General features: G+C 51.7%; 1 protein-coding gene across 1 annotated transcript in view; it reads left to right on the top strand.

The window, feature by feature from the left end:
- LOC142483768 (ankyrin repeat and fibronectin type-III domain-containing protein 1-like) overlaps positions 1-20,225 on the top strand; it is a 161,064-nt gene that overhangs the window by 77,959 nt on the left and 62,880 nt on the right. Inside the window, exons 11-13 of the mRNA XM_075583751.1 lie at positions 3,246-3,412; positions 4,234-4,384; positions 8,643-8,811. Coding sequence (XP_075439866.1) covers positions 3,246-3,412; positions 4,234-4,384; positions 8,643-8,811 — 487 coding nt within the window. The remainder of the gene's footprint in view (positions 1-3,245; positions 3,413-4,233; positions 4,385-8,642; positions 8,812-20,225) is intronic.

Genomic DNA, 20,225 nt, shown 5'->3' with positions numbered 1-20,225 from the left:
TTTAGTTAATCTCTCGGTGGTGATTGAGACGTTTCAGCTTTTGTTGGTTATACACACAGCTAATAGGCATTTACTTCTGTAACACCGCATCAAACCTCTTCCTAGGGTCCACACTTTCATGATTGCAAGTGCTAACGTACTGTATCCATTACTAGCATTTCCTACTTTACTTTCTTCACAAACATTGAGTATAAGTCAAGTCATGTTAGGCGGTGTGAGAATATGTATCATAGTGGTTAAAATAATAAAGGCATGTTTATAAGGGAAACATATATATGAATATGTGTGTGTATGTATGTGTGTGTGTATATATACAGTATATATATATATATATATATATATATATATATATATATTTTTATGTATATTTATATATATAATCAAAAAATAAATAAACGATATTGAAGCTCGGCTAACACGGTACTGATTCCTCTACATGTATATATATATATATATATATATATATATATATACTAGCTGAGAGACCCGGCGTTGCCCGGGATGTAATGTTCCCGTTCCTCTCTCTCCTCCCCCCTCTCTCTGTTTGTCCCCCATTCACATCAATCCAGTCCCCCCCCTCCCTCCCTCCTTTACAGCTTCATGTAGCGTGTGTGCGTCAGTCACTGTGTGTTTGCTCGCGCGTCAGTGAGTCTGAGGCAGAAACACAAACACACACAGACTGACTGACGCACACACAGTCAGTGTGTGCCTCAGTCAGTGTGTGCGTGCGTCAGTCAGGCTTTGTGTGCGCGTCAGTCAGTGTGTGCGTGCGTGCGGCAGTCAGTCAGTGTGTGCGCGCGGGGCGTCAAAGGCAGGGGGGGGTGTCAAAGGCAGGGGGGGGCGTCAAAGGGAGTGGGGGGGCGTCAAAGGGAGGGGGGGGCGTCAAAGGGAGGGGGGGGGCGTCAAAGGGAGGGGGGGGGGCGTCAAAGGGAGGGGGGGGGCGTCAAAGGGAGGGGGGGGGGCGTCAAAGGGAGGGGGGGGGGGCGTCAAAGGGAGGGGGGGGGCGTCAAAGGGAGGGGGGGCGTCAAAGGGAGGGGGGGGCGTCAAAGGGAGGGGGGGGGCGTCAAAGGGAGGGGGGGGCGTCAAAGGGAGGGGGGGGCGTCAAAGGGAGGGGGGGGCGTCAAAGGGAGGGGGGGGCGTCAAAGGGAGGGGGGGGGCGTCAAAGGGAGGGGGGGGGCGTCAAAGGGAGGGGGGGGGCGTCAAAGGGAGAGGGGGGGGGCGTCAAAGGGAGAGGGGGGGGCGTCAAAGGGAGGGGGGGGGGCGTCAAAGGGAGGGGGGGGCGTCAAAGGGAGGGGGGGGGGCGTCAAAGGGAGGGGGGGGGCGTCAAAGGGAGGGGGGGGGCGCCTCAAAGGCATGGATTCCTCCCCCTGCATTTCCTGCAGTGGACAGGAGGGGGGGGCAGTGGACAGGAGGGGGGGGGGCAGTGGACAGGAGGGGGGGGGCAGTGGACAGGAGGGGGGGGCAGTGGACAGGAGGGGGGGGCAGTGGACAGGAGGGAGGGGGCAGTGGACAGGAGGGGGGGGGGCAGTGGACAGGAGGGGGGGGGGCCAGTGGACAGGAGGGGGGGGCAGTGGACAGGAGGGGGGGGGGCAGTGGACAGGAGGGGGGGGCAGTGGACAGGAGGGGGGGGCAGTGGACAGGAGGGGGGGGGCAGTGGACAGGAGGGGGGGGCAGTGGACAGGAGGGGGGGGCAGTGGACAGGAGGGGGGGGGCAGTGGACAGGAGGGGGGGGCAGTGGACAGGAGGGGGGGGCAGTGGACAGGAGGGAGGGGGCAGTGGACAGGAGGGGGGGGGCAGTGGACAGGAGGGGGGGGCAGTGGACAGGAGGGGGGGCAGTGGACAGGAGGGGGGGGCAGTGGACAGGAGGGGGGGGCAGTGGACAGGAGGGGGGGCAGTGGACAGGAGGGGGGGGGCAGTGGACAGGAGGGGGGGGCAGTGGACAGGAGGCGGGACAGGAGGGGGGACAGGAGGGGGGACGCAGTGGACAGGAGGGGGGACGCAGTGGACAGGAGGGGGGGGCAGTGGACAGGAGGGGGGGGCAGTGGACAGGAGGGGGGGGCAGTGGATAGGAGGGGGGGGCAGTGGACAGTGACACACACACACACACACACACACACACACACACACACACACACACACCTCAGTTGATGCGCCCTTTCTCAGTTCCGTTTGGCGCCGGAGGTGGGGAGCGACACCTACCTGTACTTCCGGGCGCCGCCACCGTCTGACTCGGCGCCGCGAGGGAGGAAGGGGGTCCGCCATCTTACGCGCCGCGTGGCAGCTGCGGGAAGCGAGGTGATTTGGAGCGGGGAGGGGGGAGAGGTGATTTGGAGCGGGGAGAGGTGATTTGGAGCGGGGAGAGGTGATGCCGCTGGGGAGGGGGAAGAGGTGATGCCGCTGGGGAGGGGGAAGAGGTGATGCCGCTGGGGAGGGGGAAGAGGTGATGCCGCTGGGGAGGGGGAAGAGGTGATGCCGCTGGGGAGGGGGAAGAGGTGATGCCGCTGGGGAGGGGGAAGAGGTGATGCCGCTGGGGAGGGGGAAGAGGTGATGCCGCTGGGGAGGGGGAAGAGGTGATGCCGCTGGGGAGGGGGAAAAGGTGATTTGGAGAGGGGAGAGAGGTGTGTGTGTGTGTGTGTGTGTGTGTGTGTGTGTGTGTGTGTGTGTGTGTGTTTTATTTATTTTTTTGGACCTTTGGCCCGTCACTCCGCCTCAGGCCAATGAGAGGTGTGGGGGGCGGGCCAAGGGGGTGGTGTGAGTGTGTGAGGCCAATGAGAGGTGTGCAGGGGCGGGCGGGCCAAGGGACCAATGAGATTGCCGCTAGGGACACCGGACATCCAGCAGGCAGGCATGCATGCAGGCAGGCAGGCAGGCAAACATACAGTGCTTTCACTAATATAGTATAAGATATAAATATATACATATAAGTGTGTGTGCATATATACAGCATGTGGGTATGTATATATATATATATATATATATATATTCAAACTTAAGTATACACAAATATACCATGGTTATTTAAACTCGGTGCCGCTGACAAATGTTCAACTTGAATCAATAAAAAAGTGTAGTATTACAGCCTGAAAAGACAATACCTTCCTTCTGCAGTGGAGTGTTATTGGTCTGAATAAATGAGAAAACTCTAGGATCCGAGCAGCCTGCATCTAGCCGCGATTCATGCCAACGTCCCACCTGTAGGAACGCGCCTTCGCCAATAACCCCGCTTCTGTGCTTGTATTCTGCAGGAAATCCTGTCCTATCAGAAACGGAGCCAGCAGCGCCTGCCTCCCGGCTTGTACCTGGGCTACTTGAAACTGTGCAGTTCCGTTGATCAGATCAAAGTCCTCGTCTCCCAAAGGCTCCCCAACATGCTGTGCCACGTGAAGGTCCGCGACAATAGCAATGTCTCCAAGTAAGCTGCATTGTTCCCATAACAGCACTGCTTCGTTAACACCGGGAGTGATACACACGGCATGTAACCCAGGGGTGGGGGGCTCCAGTCCTCAAGGGCCACCAAGCGATCAGGTTTTCAGGATATCCCTGCTTCAGCACAGGTGGCTTAATCATCGATTGAGCCACCTGGGCTGAAGCCGGGACTGATTGAGCCGCCGGTGCTGAAGCTGGGACTGGTTGAGCCGCCTGTGCTGAAGCAGGGACTGATTGAGCCACCTGTGCTGAAGCTGGGACTGATTGAGCCGCCTGTGCTGAAGCTGGGACTGATTGAGCCGCCTGTGCTGGAGCTGGGACTGGTGCCGAAGCAGAGATATCCTGAAAACCTGACCTGTTGGTGACCCTTGAGGATTGGAGCTTCCCACCCCTGATGTAACCTCCAGAAGGGCAAGTAGCACATTGTGAAGGCAACACAAATAACATGGCACATTTGAAGCGGGTCACGTAAAATCTTGCCGTAAGGTTGTATGTATGTATGTATGTATGTCTTTATTTATATAGCGCCATTAATGTACATAGCGCTTCACAGCAGTAATACGCATAACAATCATATAGAAAACAAATAATATAAATAACACACAAAGGGGAGAAACTTTTTAAGCTGCGCCCCCCTGCCAGGCCTCCCCCGGTCTCGCGCCCCCTCTCCTACCTTCCACATGCGTCAAATGACGCTCCAGGGTCGCGTGACGTCACATGACCCCGCGGCGTCAATAAATATCAGTTAACACGGGATCAGAGTGCAATAACCCATATTAACCCTTTTCCATTCTCTTTCACGTACAGAGATGAGTGGGAATGGATTCAAAATCTCTCTGTGTCTGGGTCTATGGATAGTATGGACCTGTCTCTGGACACCCACACTCATTCGTTACTCGGCGACCTCCAGGTAGCACTGAAAGCCCTGCTGAAGCAGATCAATCTACCTCTACACCAGGTATGGTGGAACCTTCTTCATGGAGATAGGGAGGGTAGAGAGGACACTCCCTTTCATTTCCATCTGTGGAGGATATGCGGTTCTTAGATCAACATGGGGAAATGTATCATCCAATGGTAGGAAGGCAGCGGGCACTCGTAGCGTCGAAGAAAAAGTAACTTTATTGAATTTAACATATTCCTCCTGCGCGTTTCGGTCCCTGCTGGGATCGAAACGCGTAGGCAGAATATGTAAAATTCTATAAAGTTACTTTTTCTTCAACTCTACGAGTGCACTCTGCCTTCCTACTATTGAATGTATCCACTAAACGGGATCTAACACAGGGTCAGACCCCTGACAGCTGTTGGTGCCCCACTACTTACTTGTTCCGGTACAGTGAGTACTAAAGGAGTTCCAGCTCTATAATGCCTTTTTACGAATCATTTTCATCCACCAGGATAAGGCAACAGAAAATAAATCCTAGAGTCACACTCGCAATTACCGATCATGGAATCAGGAGGACACTCTCTCTACTTTATTGTGGCACACCTGATGAAGAGGTTATCTCCTGAAATGATGTGCACGTCCATTCTGCTTCAATAAAGTGGGGAAAAGGTCCTCCTGTTGACTACATGTATGTATATCTTTATGTATATGGCACCATTTATGTACATAACGCTTCACAGCAGTAATACACGTGACATAATATAACACATAATGGTAACAATAGGAATGGGGGGGTCTCAGAGAGGTTACAGAGACAGTAGGAGGATGTTATGGTAAGCATGTCTACAAGGGACCAAGATCAGTGCATCTGAGATGCATAGCTACATGATCATTGGGTGGGAGTGCGGTTGAAGACTTGATTGAGCCTCCTTTTGGTAACATAAGCAAAGCAGTTCATCAAATTTACTAGACGCCAGAATATTTATTCCCATTAGACCTTATAACTGTTCTCAAGAACGTACGAGCGTGAGGAATGTCACAATACAAGGAAGTGTTAGGATGGTGTTATTCCATGAATGAGTAAGACCCGCTTCTAACTTCACTGCAATCACACATCTTCTAAAGCAAAGAAGTTCTCAAGTCATCCACTGTGGGAGAGATTGTCAGGACAAAGTACGAGAGGGGATAATGCTCGGAATGGGTTGTCCCCTCCCCACCTGCCAACCACAGTAGATCAAACCATGCTATGATTTGCCCATGCAAAACCATCACTGTGCAAAGCACAGGGCACTCATCATTTACATCAATAGTAATCCACATGCTCCATCACGGCACCCTATCTGCCACCATGTCCATGAAAGTAGAGGCCGAAGATGCGTTGTGGCAGTTCTTACCACGACCCCTGCCAGTGCTACCGCAGAGCCTTCTCTTCTCTCCTCGCCCTGGTATGTGATTTGTTGTATATTGAGAAGGGGTTGGGGTGGAGTCTTGGCAGTGGTCTTTGCTATGTACCCAGCCACTGGGCAAGTCCTGGCTGTGCCCCTGATCATAGATTTGGGAGGAAAAAGAGGGAGGTCACTTAATTGCCGAAAATATTTTAAACTCAGTTGGGAACCAGGAAAGGGGGAACTGCACCTTTTAAACATATATGTGCCACATTAGAGGTGATACTCTATAAGAGACCTTCTGTGTCTGAAGACACATTATAGACTATTTACTTGTGTGGGATATAAAGGGCTATATTTACTAAGGCGTCTTAATGTAGCACTACTTAGTCAGTATGGCCCTATATATTTGTGCTATGTAGTATTCTGCTGCAACTGCAGTACTTATTACTGTGTAAGAACCAACTACTAGCAGCAATTCTATAGAGACTGCTTTTAAAAGCACTTCATATATTTTAAAAGTCAACTGTGCACTAAAAATAAATAACAAACTTAGGGTGGTCTGCCGGTTTAATGGGAAACCGCTGATAAACCTCGAATGCCATAACACAGCCGGGGTCCCTCTGCACTGTATTCACATTTCATTCTCGTAGCCATAAAACGACTTTTATGCAAAGCAATGTGAAATGCACGAAGTCAGGCCCAAGCCGAGTCACAGGAGCTGCAGGGGGCAGTGTTATGTGTACCCGGGGTGGCCAACGCCAGTCCTCAAGGGCCACCAACAGGCCAGGCTTTCGGAATATCCCTTCTTCAGCACAGGTGGCTCAGTCACTCCCAGCTTCAGCTGTAAGCTGCTGTGTGGGGATATTAGTAATGGGCCCTGGCCTTTGCCGATAGCCACCCGTGTCCTCGATCTGGGGGTTTCACCATGGTCAGGGTGATTCCCCAGAGATCTCGGCTTAAACGGGGAGATGTGACAGTTGAGGTCAAGTCAAGCCCATCGGCCCATCATCTGGATGGATATACAGGGTAGCCCTGCATATTCTTCCTGTCGTGGCTTATCTGGCCAAAACATGTATGAATAAAAGGATGTAACTCTCCCCAACTCCTCCAACATTCTGCGTCTCCCTGCCCCAGCTTGCACCTCGGGGAGAGTCAGTAGGAGGAGTTGGGATGAGTTACATGGTGCACAGATTATAATGAGATGTAACTCACCACAACTCCTTCTACTGACTCTCCCCAAGGTGCAAGCTGGGGCAGTGACGCAGAATGTGACACGTCATTATAATGTGTGCACCATGTAACTCCTCCTACTGACACCCCTCAAATCACACGCTGTGGCAGAGAGACGCAGAATGGGATACATTGCGTTAAAATCTGTGCACCATGTAACTCCTCCTACTGACACCCCTCAAATCACACGCTGTGGCAGAGAGACGCAGAATGTGACACGTCATTATAATGTGTGCACCATGTAACTCCTCCTACTGACACCCCTCAAATCACACGCTGGGGCAGAGACGCAGAATGGGATACATCGCGTTAAAGTCTGTGCACCACGTAACTCCCCCCAACTCCTCCTACTGGCACTCCCCATGTGCAAGCTGGGGCAGCCCGGGCAAAATTGGAGAAAAATACTTTGATACATAGGTGCGGGATGAAAATGTTCCACGCCTGCCCCCAAAATTGCTTTGATGCATACACCCCTTAGTTTTCATCAAAGGTGCAAATTTGCCCAATTTTGCATCATTAGCAGCAAATAATTTTATATTACACATAGTGTAAATAGGCGTCGTGTCTTAAATAGCATCACGTTTTCTAGATTCCAGATACCCTTTTTGAATACACGTGCGATTAATGAGATATCTGCAAATGATTGCCGCTTTTAGCAAACTAATTAGCACAGTGAGGCTAAAATGTGGAACGTAATACCCATGGCGACAGTGAGGGCATATACAGCTAATATCTACAAAAGGGATTCGACGTTTTTTTGAGCATATTGCCAAATAATTTAAACATACTGCAGGAAGGGTGTTGCTCCAGGGAGAAATTGGTCATTACTGGAATCTAGAAGGGATTCCCCGTATGTAACATCATTGTAGATTCTTCACTGGGATTAATTTTTTATGGTTTGTCTTCATCTGGGTCAATAGAACAATAAATATAGGATGAGTATCTCCTCCAATTACAATGTAACAAAGGTTAAACTAGACGGACATGTCTTTTTTTCCTCTCTCTCCAGTTAATCTTACTATGTTACAAATGTTGTTCCTGGTAATTTGAAAGTTCCTTGAAAATAACCTCTCTGTTTGATGCTTTCAGAGATTTAGTTGCTGTAGAAAGACCTTTTAAGGAGCAATTCATGCTGTTTTTAATTTGATATTTTTCTAACACAGGTTTGAAGCGAGGGGGGTCTCGGGAGCTAAACCCCAATACATTTCAGCTTCGGGGATCCCCTGCTTCTGGAGACACTAAGCTCCAGTGGCGATAGCTGCTCCGCAGGGGTTCATGTAATGGCGGAGTTGCCAAGCTCCGGCGCCCCGTGGGTCAATAAGAAGCTGTGACATCATCGGCGCGGCTTCCTATTGGAATCCGTGACGCGGGAGCGTTAAACTTGAAACCCCAGCTAGCTCACCCAGAGCGGCGACCGGGCACCTGCTACAGAGGTAAGTATCTCCAGAAGCAGGGGGCCCCCCCGAGCTGAAATTAACGGGGTTCAGCTCTGAAGACCCTTCATTCCGGCGTTAAAAACAAAAACCGAAATAAATGTTTTTGGTTTTTTTTAAGTCCTGGGATTGCTCCTTTAAAGCCACAAGTGACATTTTTTTTTAACCCTATCCGTGCTGCACGCGTTGGACTTTTGTTCAGTGTTTTCTGTGACATTGACGGTGTTTACATAAGTGCCGTATTGTAACTCTCTCTCTCTCTCTCTCCGTGTCCCTCCGCAGGCCAAGCACTACCGTCTGTACACACAGGAGGTGTTGGAGCTGGGCCACAATGTGTCCTTTCTTCTGCTGCTCCCTGCCTCAGACGATGTCTGCACTGCTCCCGGACAGAGTAATCCTTACACCCTGCACTCAGGATACCTTAACCTCCCCCTTCAGATGTTTGAACTCGGTACACAAGCTTGTTTTTGTTTAGAAATATTAGCCGTATCTATCGGGGGGGGGGGGGGGGAAAACGTTCGCCTGTCAAATAAATCAGACGACGGTCAACACAACTCTGGCCTGGACCAGGGGAGTTGCACACACAGTATTCGTTTGGGGTCACACACACAATCATTGTGCTGGTAATGTCCACTCGGAGGTGCCACTAGGTAACAGTGCCACTGTGTAAGACAGGCGGGTGTTAAAGGTGCAATCCGTGCAATATCCTGGTGTGCAGAGTTTTGGTTCTGCGCCTCTCTGCCTGCTCACCTCGCGCTCCTCCCCCCTCCCCCCGCTAACCTGGTATCCAGCGTCAAATGACGCTGCGGGGTTATGTGATGTGACGTCACGTGACACCCGAGACGTCATTTGAAGGCACGTTGCCATGGCGACGCTTCGCCCGAAGCCGTCGGGAGAGAGAATAAGGGATGTAATGCAGAGACATCGCGCGCTCCCCGTCATGTTATTTAAATGCCTTGGGGAAGAGCGTGGGGCCTCTGCGACCGCCGCACACCCCCAAAAGCCCCCCCCAGTTTGCACACCTCGGTCCTACAGGATGTGTGGGTTTTTTTTTGTTCTTTTAAATAAATCAGTGCTATAGTATTAGATAATAATGACTATATTTGTTTTTTATTCAACTCAATGCCGCTATTAGTTTTAAAGCAGCAACACAACTTTTTTCTCTTATTATTTGTATATGTAACGCATGTGACAATGTATACTTCTACATTCTTACCTAAGCTGGCAAACGTTTGGTGCTCCTCTTATAAATGGGTAAAATTCCTGCTTGTGGGACTAACATAATGGCTGCTTCGGTCGGTGTAAGGCTAAGGCCCCGGTCACGGCGCTCTAATGCGCGCCCGCGCTCTCGGCTGCGCGTTCCGGCGATTCCCCGGTCTGCAGCTCACTGCAGGAGCAGAGACCGGGGGGGGGGGCGTGCCGGAGGAGTGACGGGGGCGCGGCCATGACGTCACCCGGCAGGTTCGCCCTCATTGGCTGAACCGCCGGGGGGCGTGCCTAGCCGCTCGACGCGAGTTAGGAGTAGCTCTCGCGCGAGCGCTGTGGCCCCCCCTCGCAGCGGGCCCGGCGCCGTTGCGGGGAGGGCTCTGGTGAGCGCAGCGTCCGCCACAGCGGACGCTGCAGCATGCAGCAGGGGCAAGGCCTAATTCAGCAGCTGCAAAGTAACCTGATATTACTAAGGTAACATTATCTATTGTTACAGTTTGCAGCTCAAACTGCTGGGAACATTGGCAACACATTATCCCAAACAGGAAAGTGTTGCAAAGATCTTGCACTGCTGGGGAGGTGGGCTAAAGCCTGCTACAGAAATCCACGGATGATTTAAAACTAATTCAAAATGGCATTGAGTTGAATAAAAACAAAACACAAAAAAAAACCTGTCACTATTATCGAACACTACAGAACTGATTTATTAAAAAAAAAAAAACGTTTAAACTAGACGTGATCCATTCCTTTATCATACAATAAGCATATTGAAACATTTTGAAAAGGTAGAACAGGGGACAGGTGTGTTACTACTATAATACTATGTAACTATGTAACTACAGTATGCTACGATGTAATGTCACATAACTTGGAACTCTCAGTAGACGACAGGAAGACAAAATGTAACCACCTTACCTATCAACCTCCACACATCTAACTAACACTGGGGATAACTCGTGCCAAAGAAACTCAGTCCCAGGATAAAACTTTATATTAAAATCCCCCTCTTTTCCAACACCCCGTCCTTCTCCTACTAAATGGGCTCCATCACGGGCAGAGCCATAAGTGACATCACAGGCAGAGCCATAAGTGACATGACGGGCAATGCAGTGACATCACGGGCAGAGCCGTAAGCGACATCACGGGCAGAGCCATAAGTGACATCACGGGCAGAGCAGTGACATCACGGGCAGAGCCGTAAGTAACATCATGGCAGAGCCATAAGTGACATCACGGGCAGAGCCATACATGACATCACGGGCAGAGCCATAAGTGACATCACGGGCAGAGCAGTGACATCACGAGCAGAGCCGTAAGTGACATCACGGGCAGAGCCATAAGTGACATCACGGGCAGAGCCATAAGTGACATCACGGGCAGAGCAGTGACATCACGGGCAGAGCCGTAAGTAACATCATGGCAGAGCCATAAGTGACATCACGGGCAGAGCCATAAGTGACATCACGGGCAGAGCCATAAGTGACATCACGGGCAGAGCCGTAAGCGACATCACGGGCAGAGCCATAAGTGACATCACGGGCAGAGCAGTGACATCACGGGCAGAGCCGTAAGTAACATCATGGCAGAGCCATAAGTGACATCACGGGCAGAGCCATAAGTGACATCACGGGCAGAGCAGTGACATCACGGGCAGAGCCGTAAGTAACATCATGGCAGAGCCATAAGTGACATCACGGGCAGAGCCATAAGTGACATCACGGGCAGAGCAGTGACATCACGGGCAGAGCCATAAGTGACATCACGGGCAGAGCAGTGACATCACGGGCAGAGCAGTGACATCACGGGCAGAGCCGTAAGTAACATCACGGGCAGAGCCATAAGCGACATCACGGGCAGAGCCATAAGTGACGGGTGGGGACGGTCGGCCAGCAGAGAAACACCGCACACTGAACATGGCTGCACACAGAGGGAAATAATGAACTTAGTATGGCTTTAATATAAACATATAGCGTTGAATGCCAGTGGGACCTACAATGCATTGCGTTACAAGGTCCCTCTGGCTGCTATGGGGTTAACTATTTCCCCTTTAGCGTGGCTTAAGCCAGGAACTTTAACAACGAAGTGTAAATACAATTAGACAAAACAACCCCTTCCAGACCTGAAATCGCACACAACATGTTTAATTAGATGACATCATTCTCAAGCGTTTCCAACTTAATTGCTTTTAATTAAACTTTTAATTTAGTGGAACATGCTTTGAACAGTGCCATGCGGGGATCGTCTGCTCCACTCTCTGCAGAGCCAAGATGATGCAATGGTGGAACGCGTCAGCTCTTGTCCTATCTGACCCCAATCGGCACAACCTACATTCTTTATAATAGAAATCTTTTTTTTACCAGACTTTCACAGAGATCGGGTAAGATGTCCGAGACTTTTGGAACCACGCGAATTTGCCCTTTGGAGGGGGGGGGGGAGGGGAGAAACCCCCCCCCCCCCCCCGCGGCTGAGTCGATGATCCGCCGCGCATTAAATCCACATGTATTGCCAGTTCATTTAATATGCTAATTGGCAAAATTCTCTAAAATCGCTCGGTGGGCGTAATATTGAGAATATTAGTAGGACGCACACACCCGTTTTCGCCCACTGGCGATACTTCGCTGAAGGTTTGCTAACTTGGCGACATTATTAGGGCTGTAAAGCTTTGCGAAACGTTTTGGGGGATTTGAACTTGGGGGGGGGGGACGACGACAAAAAATGCTTAAAATTGTGTAACTGTATTTGGAACAGTTTCACAAATGTTTCCTTACAGTCTCAGCTCCCCTCTGGGGGGTTATACTGCCGAGTAGTGAGCAGTAATGCAGGGGTGCCCCCCCAAACAGGTAAAGTTTTCAGGATATCCCTGCCTCAGCACAGGTGTCGCAATCAGTCCCTGCTTCAGCACAGGGGGCTCACTCTGTCCCTGCTTCAGCACAGGTGGCTCAATCAGAAGCTCAGTCTTAACGTAGGGTTAACCTAACTCAGGGGTGCTCAACTCCAGTCGTCAAGCCCCCCCCATCTCCCAACCCCCTCCCCCAACATGTCAGGATTTAAGGATATCCCAGCTTCAACGACTGAGCCACTGATTAAGCCACCTGTGCTGAAGCTGGGACCTATTCAACCACCTGTGCTGCAGCTGGGACCGATTGAGCAACCTGTGCTGAAGCAGGGACTGATTGAGCCACCTGTGCTGAAGCAGGGACCGATTGAGCCACCTGTGCTGCAGCTGGGACTGATTGAGCCACCTGTGCTGAAGCAGAGACCGATTGAGCCACATGTGCTGAAGCTGGGATATCCTAAAACCCTGACCTGTTGGTGGTGCTTGAGGACTGGTGTTGAGTACCCTGCAGTAATGTACTCTGCATTCAGCGTGTATACAAGTATCGGCTAGCAGTGCCGGTAACCTGAGCTGAGCCTGCGTAAGTCCTATCTGTCAGTGGCAGACAACTCTTCTCCAGGTAATTGGGGCTGTGCATGCACATAGATGCAGCGTAAACTGACAGAGCCCTGCGAACGATCCGGTGTGAGACGTATATCATGTAAAGGAGAGCTCTCCCGCTGGGACAGGGAAGCGGTACTGATGAGAAGGAGAGCTCTCCTGCTGGGCCAGGGAAGCGGTACTGATGTAAAGGAGAGCTCTCCCGCTGGGACAGGGAAGCGGTACTGATGAGGAGAGCTCTCCCGCTGGGACAGGGAAGCGGTACTGATGAGAAGGAGAGCTCTCCTGCTGGGCCAGGGAAGCGGTACTGATGTAAAGGAGAGCTCTCCCGCTGGGACAGGGAAGCGGTACTGATGAGGAGAGCTCTCCCGCTGGGACAGGGAAGCGGTACTGATGAGGAGAGCTCTCCCGCTGGGACAGGGAAGCGGTACTGATGAGAAGGAGAGCTCTCCCGCTGGGACAGGGAAGCGGTACTGATGAGAAGGAGAGCTCTCCCGCTGGGACAGGGAAGCGGTACTGATGTAAAGGAGAGCTCTCCCGCTGGGACAGGGAAGCGGTACTGATGAGAAGGAGAGCTCTCCCGCTGGGCCAGGGAAGCGGTACTGATGAGAAGGAGAGCTCTCCCGCTGGGCCAGGGAAGCGGTACTGGTGTAAAGGAGAGCTCTCCCGCTGGGACAGGGAAGCGGTACTGGTGTAAAGGAGAGCTCTCCCGCTGGGACAGGGAAGCGGTACTGATGAGAAGGAGAGCTCTCCCGCTGGGACAGGGAAGCGGTACTGATGTAAAGGAGAGCTCTCCCGCTGGGACAGGGAAGCGGTACTGATGAGAAGGAGAGCTCTCCCACTGGGACAGGGAAGCGGTACTGATGAGGAGAGCTCTCCCGCTGGCCCAGGGAAGCGGTACTGGTGTAAAGGAGAGCTCTCCCGCTGGGACAGGGAAGCGGTACTGATGAGGAGAGCTCTCCCGCTGGGCCAGGGAAGCGGTACTGGTGTAAAGGAGAGCTCTCCCGCTGGGACAGGGAAGCGGTACTGATGAGGAGAGCTCTCCCGCTGGGACAGGGAAGCGGTACTGATGAGAAGGAGAGCTCTCCCGCTGGGACAGGGAAGCGGTACTGGTGTAAAGGAGAGCTCTCCCGCTGGGCCAGGGAAGCGGTACTGATGAGGACAGCTCTCCCGCTGGGCCAGGGAAGCGGTACTGGTGTAAAGGAGAGCTCTCCCGCTGGGCCAGGGAAGCGGTACTGATGAGGAGAGCTCTCCCGCTGGGACAGGGAAGCGGTACTGATGAGGAGAGCTCTCCCGCTGGGACAGGGAAGCGGTACTGATGAGGAGAGCTCTCCCGCTGGGACAGGGAAGCGGTACTGATGAGGAGAGCTCTCCCGCTGGGCCAGGGAAGCGGTACTGATGAGGAGAGCTCTCCCGCTGGGACAGGGAAGCGGTACTGATGTAAAGGAGAGCTCTCCCGCTGGGACAGGGAAGCGGTACTGGTGTAAAGGAGAGCTCTCCCGCTGGGCCAGGGAAGCGGTACTGATGAGGAGAGCTCTCCCGCTGGGCCAGGGAAGCGGTACTGATGAGGAGAGCTCTCCCGCTGGGACAGGGAAGCGGTACTGATGAGGACAGCTCTCCCGCTGGGACAGGGAAGCGGTACTGATGAGGAGAGCTCTCCCGCTGGGACAGGGAAGCGGTACTGATGAGGAGAGCTCTCCCGCTGGGACAGGGAAGCGGTACTGATGAGGAGAGCTCTCCCGCTGGGACAGGGAAGCGGTACTGGTGTAAAGGAGAGCTCTCCCGCTGGGACAGGGAAGCGGTACTGATGAGAAGGAGAGCTCTCCCGCTGGGCCAGGGAAGCGGTACTGATGAGAAGGAGAGCTCTCCCGCTGGGCCAGGGAAGCGGTACTGGTGTAAAGGAGAGCTCTCCCGCTGGGATAGGGAAGCGGTACTGGTGTAAAGGAGAGCTCTCCCGCTGGGCCAGGGAAGCGGTACTGATGAGGAGAGCTCTCCCGCTGGGCCAGGGAAGCGGTACTGATGAGGAGAGCTCTCCCGCTGGGACAGGGAAGCGGTACTGATGTGAAGGAGAGCTCTCCCACTGGGCCAGGGAAGCGGTACTGATGAGAAGGAGAGCTCTCCCGCTGGGACAGGGAAGCGGTACTGATGAGGAGAGCTCTCCCGCTGGGCCAGGGAAGCGGTACTGATGAGGAGAGCTCTCCCGCTGGGACAGGGAAGCGGTACTGATGAGGAGAGCTCTCCCGCTGGGCCAGGGAAGCGGTACTGATGAGAAGGAGAGCTCTCCCGCTGGGACAGGGAAGCGGTACTGATGAGGAGAGCTCTCCCGCTGGGACAGGGAAGCGGTACTGATGAGGAGAGCTCTCCCGCTGGGACAGGGAAGCGGTACTGATGAGGAGAGCTCTCCCGCTGGGACAGGGAAGCGGTACTGATGAGGAGAGCTCTCCCGCTGGGCCAGGGAAGCGGTACTGATGAGGAGAGCTCTCCCGCTGGGCCAGGGAAGCGGTACTGATGAGAAGGAGAGCTCTCCCGCTGGGACAGGGAAGCGGTACTGATGAGGAGAGCTCTCCCGCTGGGACAGGGAAGCGGTACTGATGAGAAGGAGAGCTCTCCCGCTGGGACAGGGAAGCGGTACTGATGAGGAGAGCTCTCCCGCTGGGCCAGGGAAGCGGTACTGATGAGGAGACCTCTCCCGCTGGGCCAGGGAAGCGGTACTGATGAGAAGGCCGCCAGGTTCCCGGCCTCTGTTGTACTTAGCGCGTAGAAAACATGCATCATGCGTTCTAACAGCAGAACGCCGCCTGTATAGTGACGGTGTAGCCGTGTCCTGCGGTAATGTGACAGCCGCAGTATGTACAGGCACACCGACTCTCTCTCGGGGTTAAAGACGACTTTTTGATGCTGGAATATTGCATTGTTTATCCTGGTAAAAATTCCCACATCTCAATACGTTTAGTGAGAGATGTAAAGTAGCAGCTCTATCTACTTCTATGTATATCACATCTATCTATTGTACAGTATCTCTGTCATCTGTCTGTCTATCTATCTATCTATCTATGCATCTGTCTATCTATCTCAGTCTATCTATCTATCTCAGTCTATCTATCTATCTATCTATCTATCTATCTATCTATCTATCTATCTATCTATCTATCTATCTATCTATCTATCTATCTATCTATCTCAGTCTATCTATCTATCTATCTATCTCAGTCTATCTATCTATCTATCTATCTATCTATCTATCTATCTATCTATCTATATCTGTGCTTCTATCTACTGTATCGGTCAATCTGTTATCTGTCCATTGTGCGTCCCTGTCCCCCTGTCTCCCTCCCTGTCCCGTCCCCCCATGTCTCCTTCCCTGTCCTCCTGTCCCACCCCGTCTCCTTCCCTGTCCTCCTCCCTGTCTCCCTCCCTTCTCTTCCCTCCATCCTCCCTGTCCCCCTCCCTCCTCCCTGTCCCCCTCCCTCCTCCCTGTCCCCTCCCTCCATCCTTCCCCCCTACCTGTCCCCCTCCCTCCTCCCTGTCCCCCCTCCCTCCTCCCTGTCCCCCTCCCTCCTCCCTGTCCCCCTCCATCCTCCCTGTCACCTCCCTCCATCCTTTCCCCTCCCTCCTCCCTGTCCCCCTCCCCTCCCTGTCCCCCTCCCTCCTCCCTGTCCCCCTCCCTCCTCCCTGTGTCCCCCTCCATCCTCCCTGTCCCCCTCCATCCTCCCTGTCCCCTCCCTCCATCATTCCCCCCTCCCTCCTCCCTGTCCCCCTCTGTGTCCCCCTCTATCCTCCCTGTCCCCCTCCATCCTCTCTGCCTGCTGTAATTGTGAGTCCCATTGGGAGAAAGTACTATATCAAATAAAGTTATTATTATTCCCCTATGCCTGCATCTACCGCGTGGATCTAACATGTACAACCCACCACTTTCAGGGGTGTTATAGCTTTAAAGAGAAATAACTCAAACGTAGCTCACCCCAGAAATAAATGACTTACAAAATAGAAGGGATAGTGTTATAATTGTGTACGCCAGGGGCGGCCAACTCCAGTCCTCAAGGGCCCCCAACAGGTCAGGTTTTCAAGCTATCCCTGCTGCAGCACAGTTAGAAACCATACATGTTCTGGGCGTACTGCCCCTAACCTTGGAAAACTGGAAATTTATTAAACATGGAACTGTGAGAAATCTATAAAAACAGGGAAAAGAGGAATGGAAAATGTATATAATAATATTATTATTATTATTATTATTATTATTAAGTGCAAGTGGCTAAGGTGGAAACCCCTAGAAAAGAAGAACATGAAATAGAATAAAAATGATACAGAATAGACTTATGACGGGAAGCGCTGCGCTCTAACACTATTACATACTGGCAGCGTTGCCGCGTATCAGCGGACCTTTGGAACAGTCTGAGACATTTGGACGTGGCTGTCTTTCTGCGATCAAACCTCTCCCGGCATTTAGCCACTGCTCGTCTCGCCGCAGGGACATCTCTCCGCCGGCCGCTTCGCCGCCAAGATAAACACCTAACCTTACCCCTTACCCTTAAAACCCTTAATGCTAACCTTACCCTAAAACCTTTAACCTCGTACCCATATCCCCACCCTAAAAATCTAGCCCCTTACCCTAATCCCCTACCCCAAAACCCTAACGCCTTACCCTAAAAACCTTAACCCCGTGTCCCCTACCCGAAAACCCTTACCTTAAAAACGTCTGTCCTCAACCCCCCCCTACCCTAATCCCTAAAACCCATTCAGTTAACTTACCTTATTGGAGAAACGACCCGCGCCGGAGCGTCCAGCGGCCGAACACCGGCCGAGACTCTCTCATGGCCAGACGGCCGCGACCACATGTCTGATTTGGGGCATAACGTTTGGGGGGGAACAGCCCCATCGTCAGAGGCCATACACCCGTATCGTTACGGCATGTTCCCCTTTACTTCTAACTGTATTTGGTATCATTTTTTTTATTCTAATTCATGGGGTTTTTTTTAATCCATCATTGTGCTTTCACATTTATTGCTATGAGGTCTCCCAATTATTATTTTTTTTTTCTATAAAAACTGAATGATTAATTTTTCTAAATTCTATTTTTCTTTCCCCCTCCCCCCCCCCCCCCCTATTTTTTTAAATAAATAATGAAAAGTGTAAAACTAAAGAAATTAATGGTACTCTGGGTTCGTTAAATAATAATAATAACTTTATTTCATATAGCGCTTTTCTCCCAATGGGACACAAAGCGGGTCACAATCACAGCATTAGCGCGTGATACGCAGCACATAGGAATGTTACAGACACAGCTGCTGCCCCGCAGAGCTTACAATCTTAAGTGTTTGGCGCCTGAGGCACAGGGACATAAAGTGACTTGCCCAAGGTCACACCTGATTTGAACCAGGCTCCCCTGAGTCAAACTCAGTGTCACTGTTATCAGTCAGCGCCTTTACTCCCTGAGCCACTCCTTCATTAAAAATGAGTGGTACTCTGCCATACCTCACGTGGCCGATATCAGTGTTTTACATAGCATGGTATTCCCGAGTACACCTAATTGTTGAAGACGAGGACAGCTCAATGTACACGCACATTCCTGTGTGACGGGCGAACGTTCTCAATGTCAGCTCAATGACAGCTGTGTTAATACTACATCAATGCGCTATCATACCAAGTAATAATTCCTCCATAATAAACAAAGGCTAACAAAGCCCAGTCACAATATGGGAAAGTAAGGAGGTGTATAACTTACTTACGCTCTGTCACCCACAGAGACATCGTGTCTAGACATTTAAGTGTATTTATTTTTAAGTATGCCATGGCAAATTCCTCATGTTCCTATCTTCTTAGGGCTCAATCTAAAAATGACGCGGTCGGGTTGGACTGATGCGCAGCATGATTGGGGCATGACAGCATTATTTGTAGGGCGCGTATAACCATCTCACTGCTGCAGAGATGTGGGGAGCCTGCATTTTATAGTGTGTGTTTATAGTATGTGTTGCACGCCTATATGACAACTGTAGGGTTATGGCTGCAGTTCGATGTGAATTGGCTGTGCTTTAGAGCAGGTTCAATATAGCCTTTGTATGTCCCCGAAGCAGGGATTTCCTTAAAACCTGATCTGTTGGGAGAGGGAGAGAGGGAAAGGGAGAGGGGGATAGATATTTTAGCAAAAGATTCAAAATCCAAACTTTCGGACCTTACATCAAGGCCTACATCACACATTACCCTGATGAAGGTCCCGAACTCCGGTTTGGGTAAAGTATCTTTATATATGATTGTTTTGTTGCATGCACTTGCCACTATATGTCAAATCTTTATTACTAGTGTGCCTACTGTACATATATGCAGTATATAGCCCCTGGCTATAGCTTTCCACTGGCTTCAACACTATAAGTCCTGATAGGAACAGGCAGTGTTGGGGTTAAACTCCTGCGCAGTGCCTAGCCTGCAGTTGCAGCCTGGGTGGGTACTATGTTGCCTTATCCAGGGGCAGGCCTAAACCTGCAGTTGGAGTGTAATACCTGGGGAGGGTACTGACTGGGTCACATGTATATGGTGTGATGCCTGTCAGTACCTGGACCTGCCCTGTTATTGAGCAGGGTTACAAGCCCTTCCCCACGGGTATAAAAGCTGACACTCCACCAAATTGAATAGGACTGAGCTGAGCTGTGTGGTATGGTGTGATATCCTTTTCCCTGCAAGAGGGTAAAGGAGCTGAGGAGTGACTCCTGGGGGCACAAACCCCTGGTGTCTGCTCCAGGGAATGGAGATGATGCCATGCTGTCTGCCAAATAAAGATGCTGTTGTACCAGCCATAATGTGTGGTCATTGTGAAGGAGAATTGCCTGTGGGGACCATCCTGCTGCCAGCAGGATCCTCATGGGATGGAGGCGCTGCACCCTGAGAAGGAAAACCCTGCCCTGTTGCTGCACCCACACAACATCCGAGGAGCAACTCAGACCTCCTGTAACCAGCAGGTGAGCTACAGCACCCTGATGAAGAAACCTTGTGGTTTCGAAACGCGTTGGATAGTACTGCGATTTGAGACCTCAGTGATCAGACGATTTTGACATCCATTATCTGCTGCTGATGTGACTTTTTGACCGGCGAGAGGATTGGGGCGTGCGGTACGCGGTGTCGCAGCCGAGTGACGTCACTGACGGTTAGACGGAGAGGCGATCGGATGCAGACATGCAGTGAACCACCGCCATCAGACTACTCCCACTAACGGATCCCTCACAATCATCTAG

This window comes from Ascaphus truei, unplaced genomic scaffold (assembly GCF_040206685.1).
Source record: "Ascaphus truei isolate aAscTru1 unplaced genomic scaffold, aAscTru1.hap1 HAP1_SCAFFOLD_367, whole genome shotgun sequence".
Taxonomy (NCBI): domain Eukaryota; kingdom Metazoa; phylum Chordata; class Amphibia; order Anura; family Ascaphidae; genus Ascaphus; species Ascaphus truei.
Note: the sequence above shows the minus strand (reverse complement) of the source record. Positions and strands in the feature narration are given on the sequence as shown.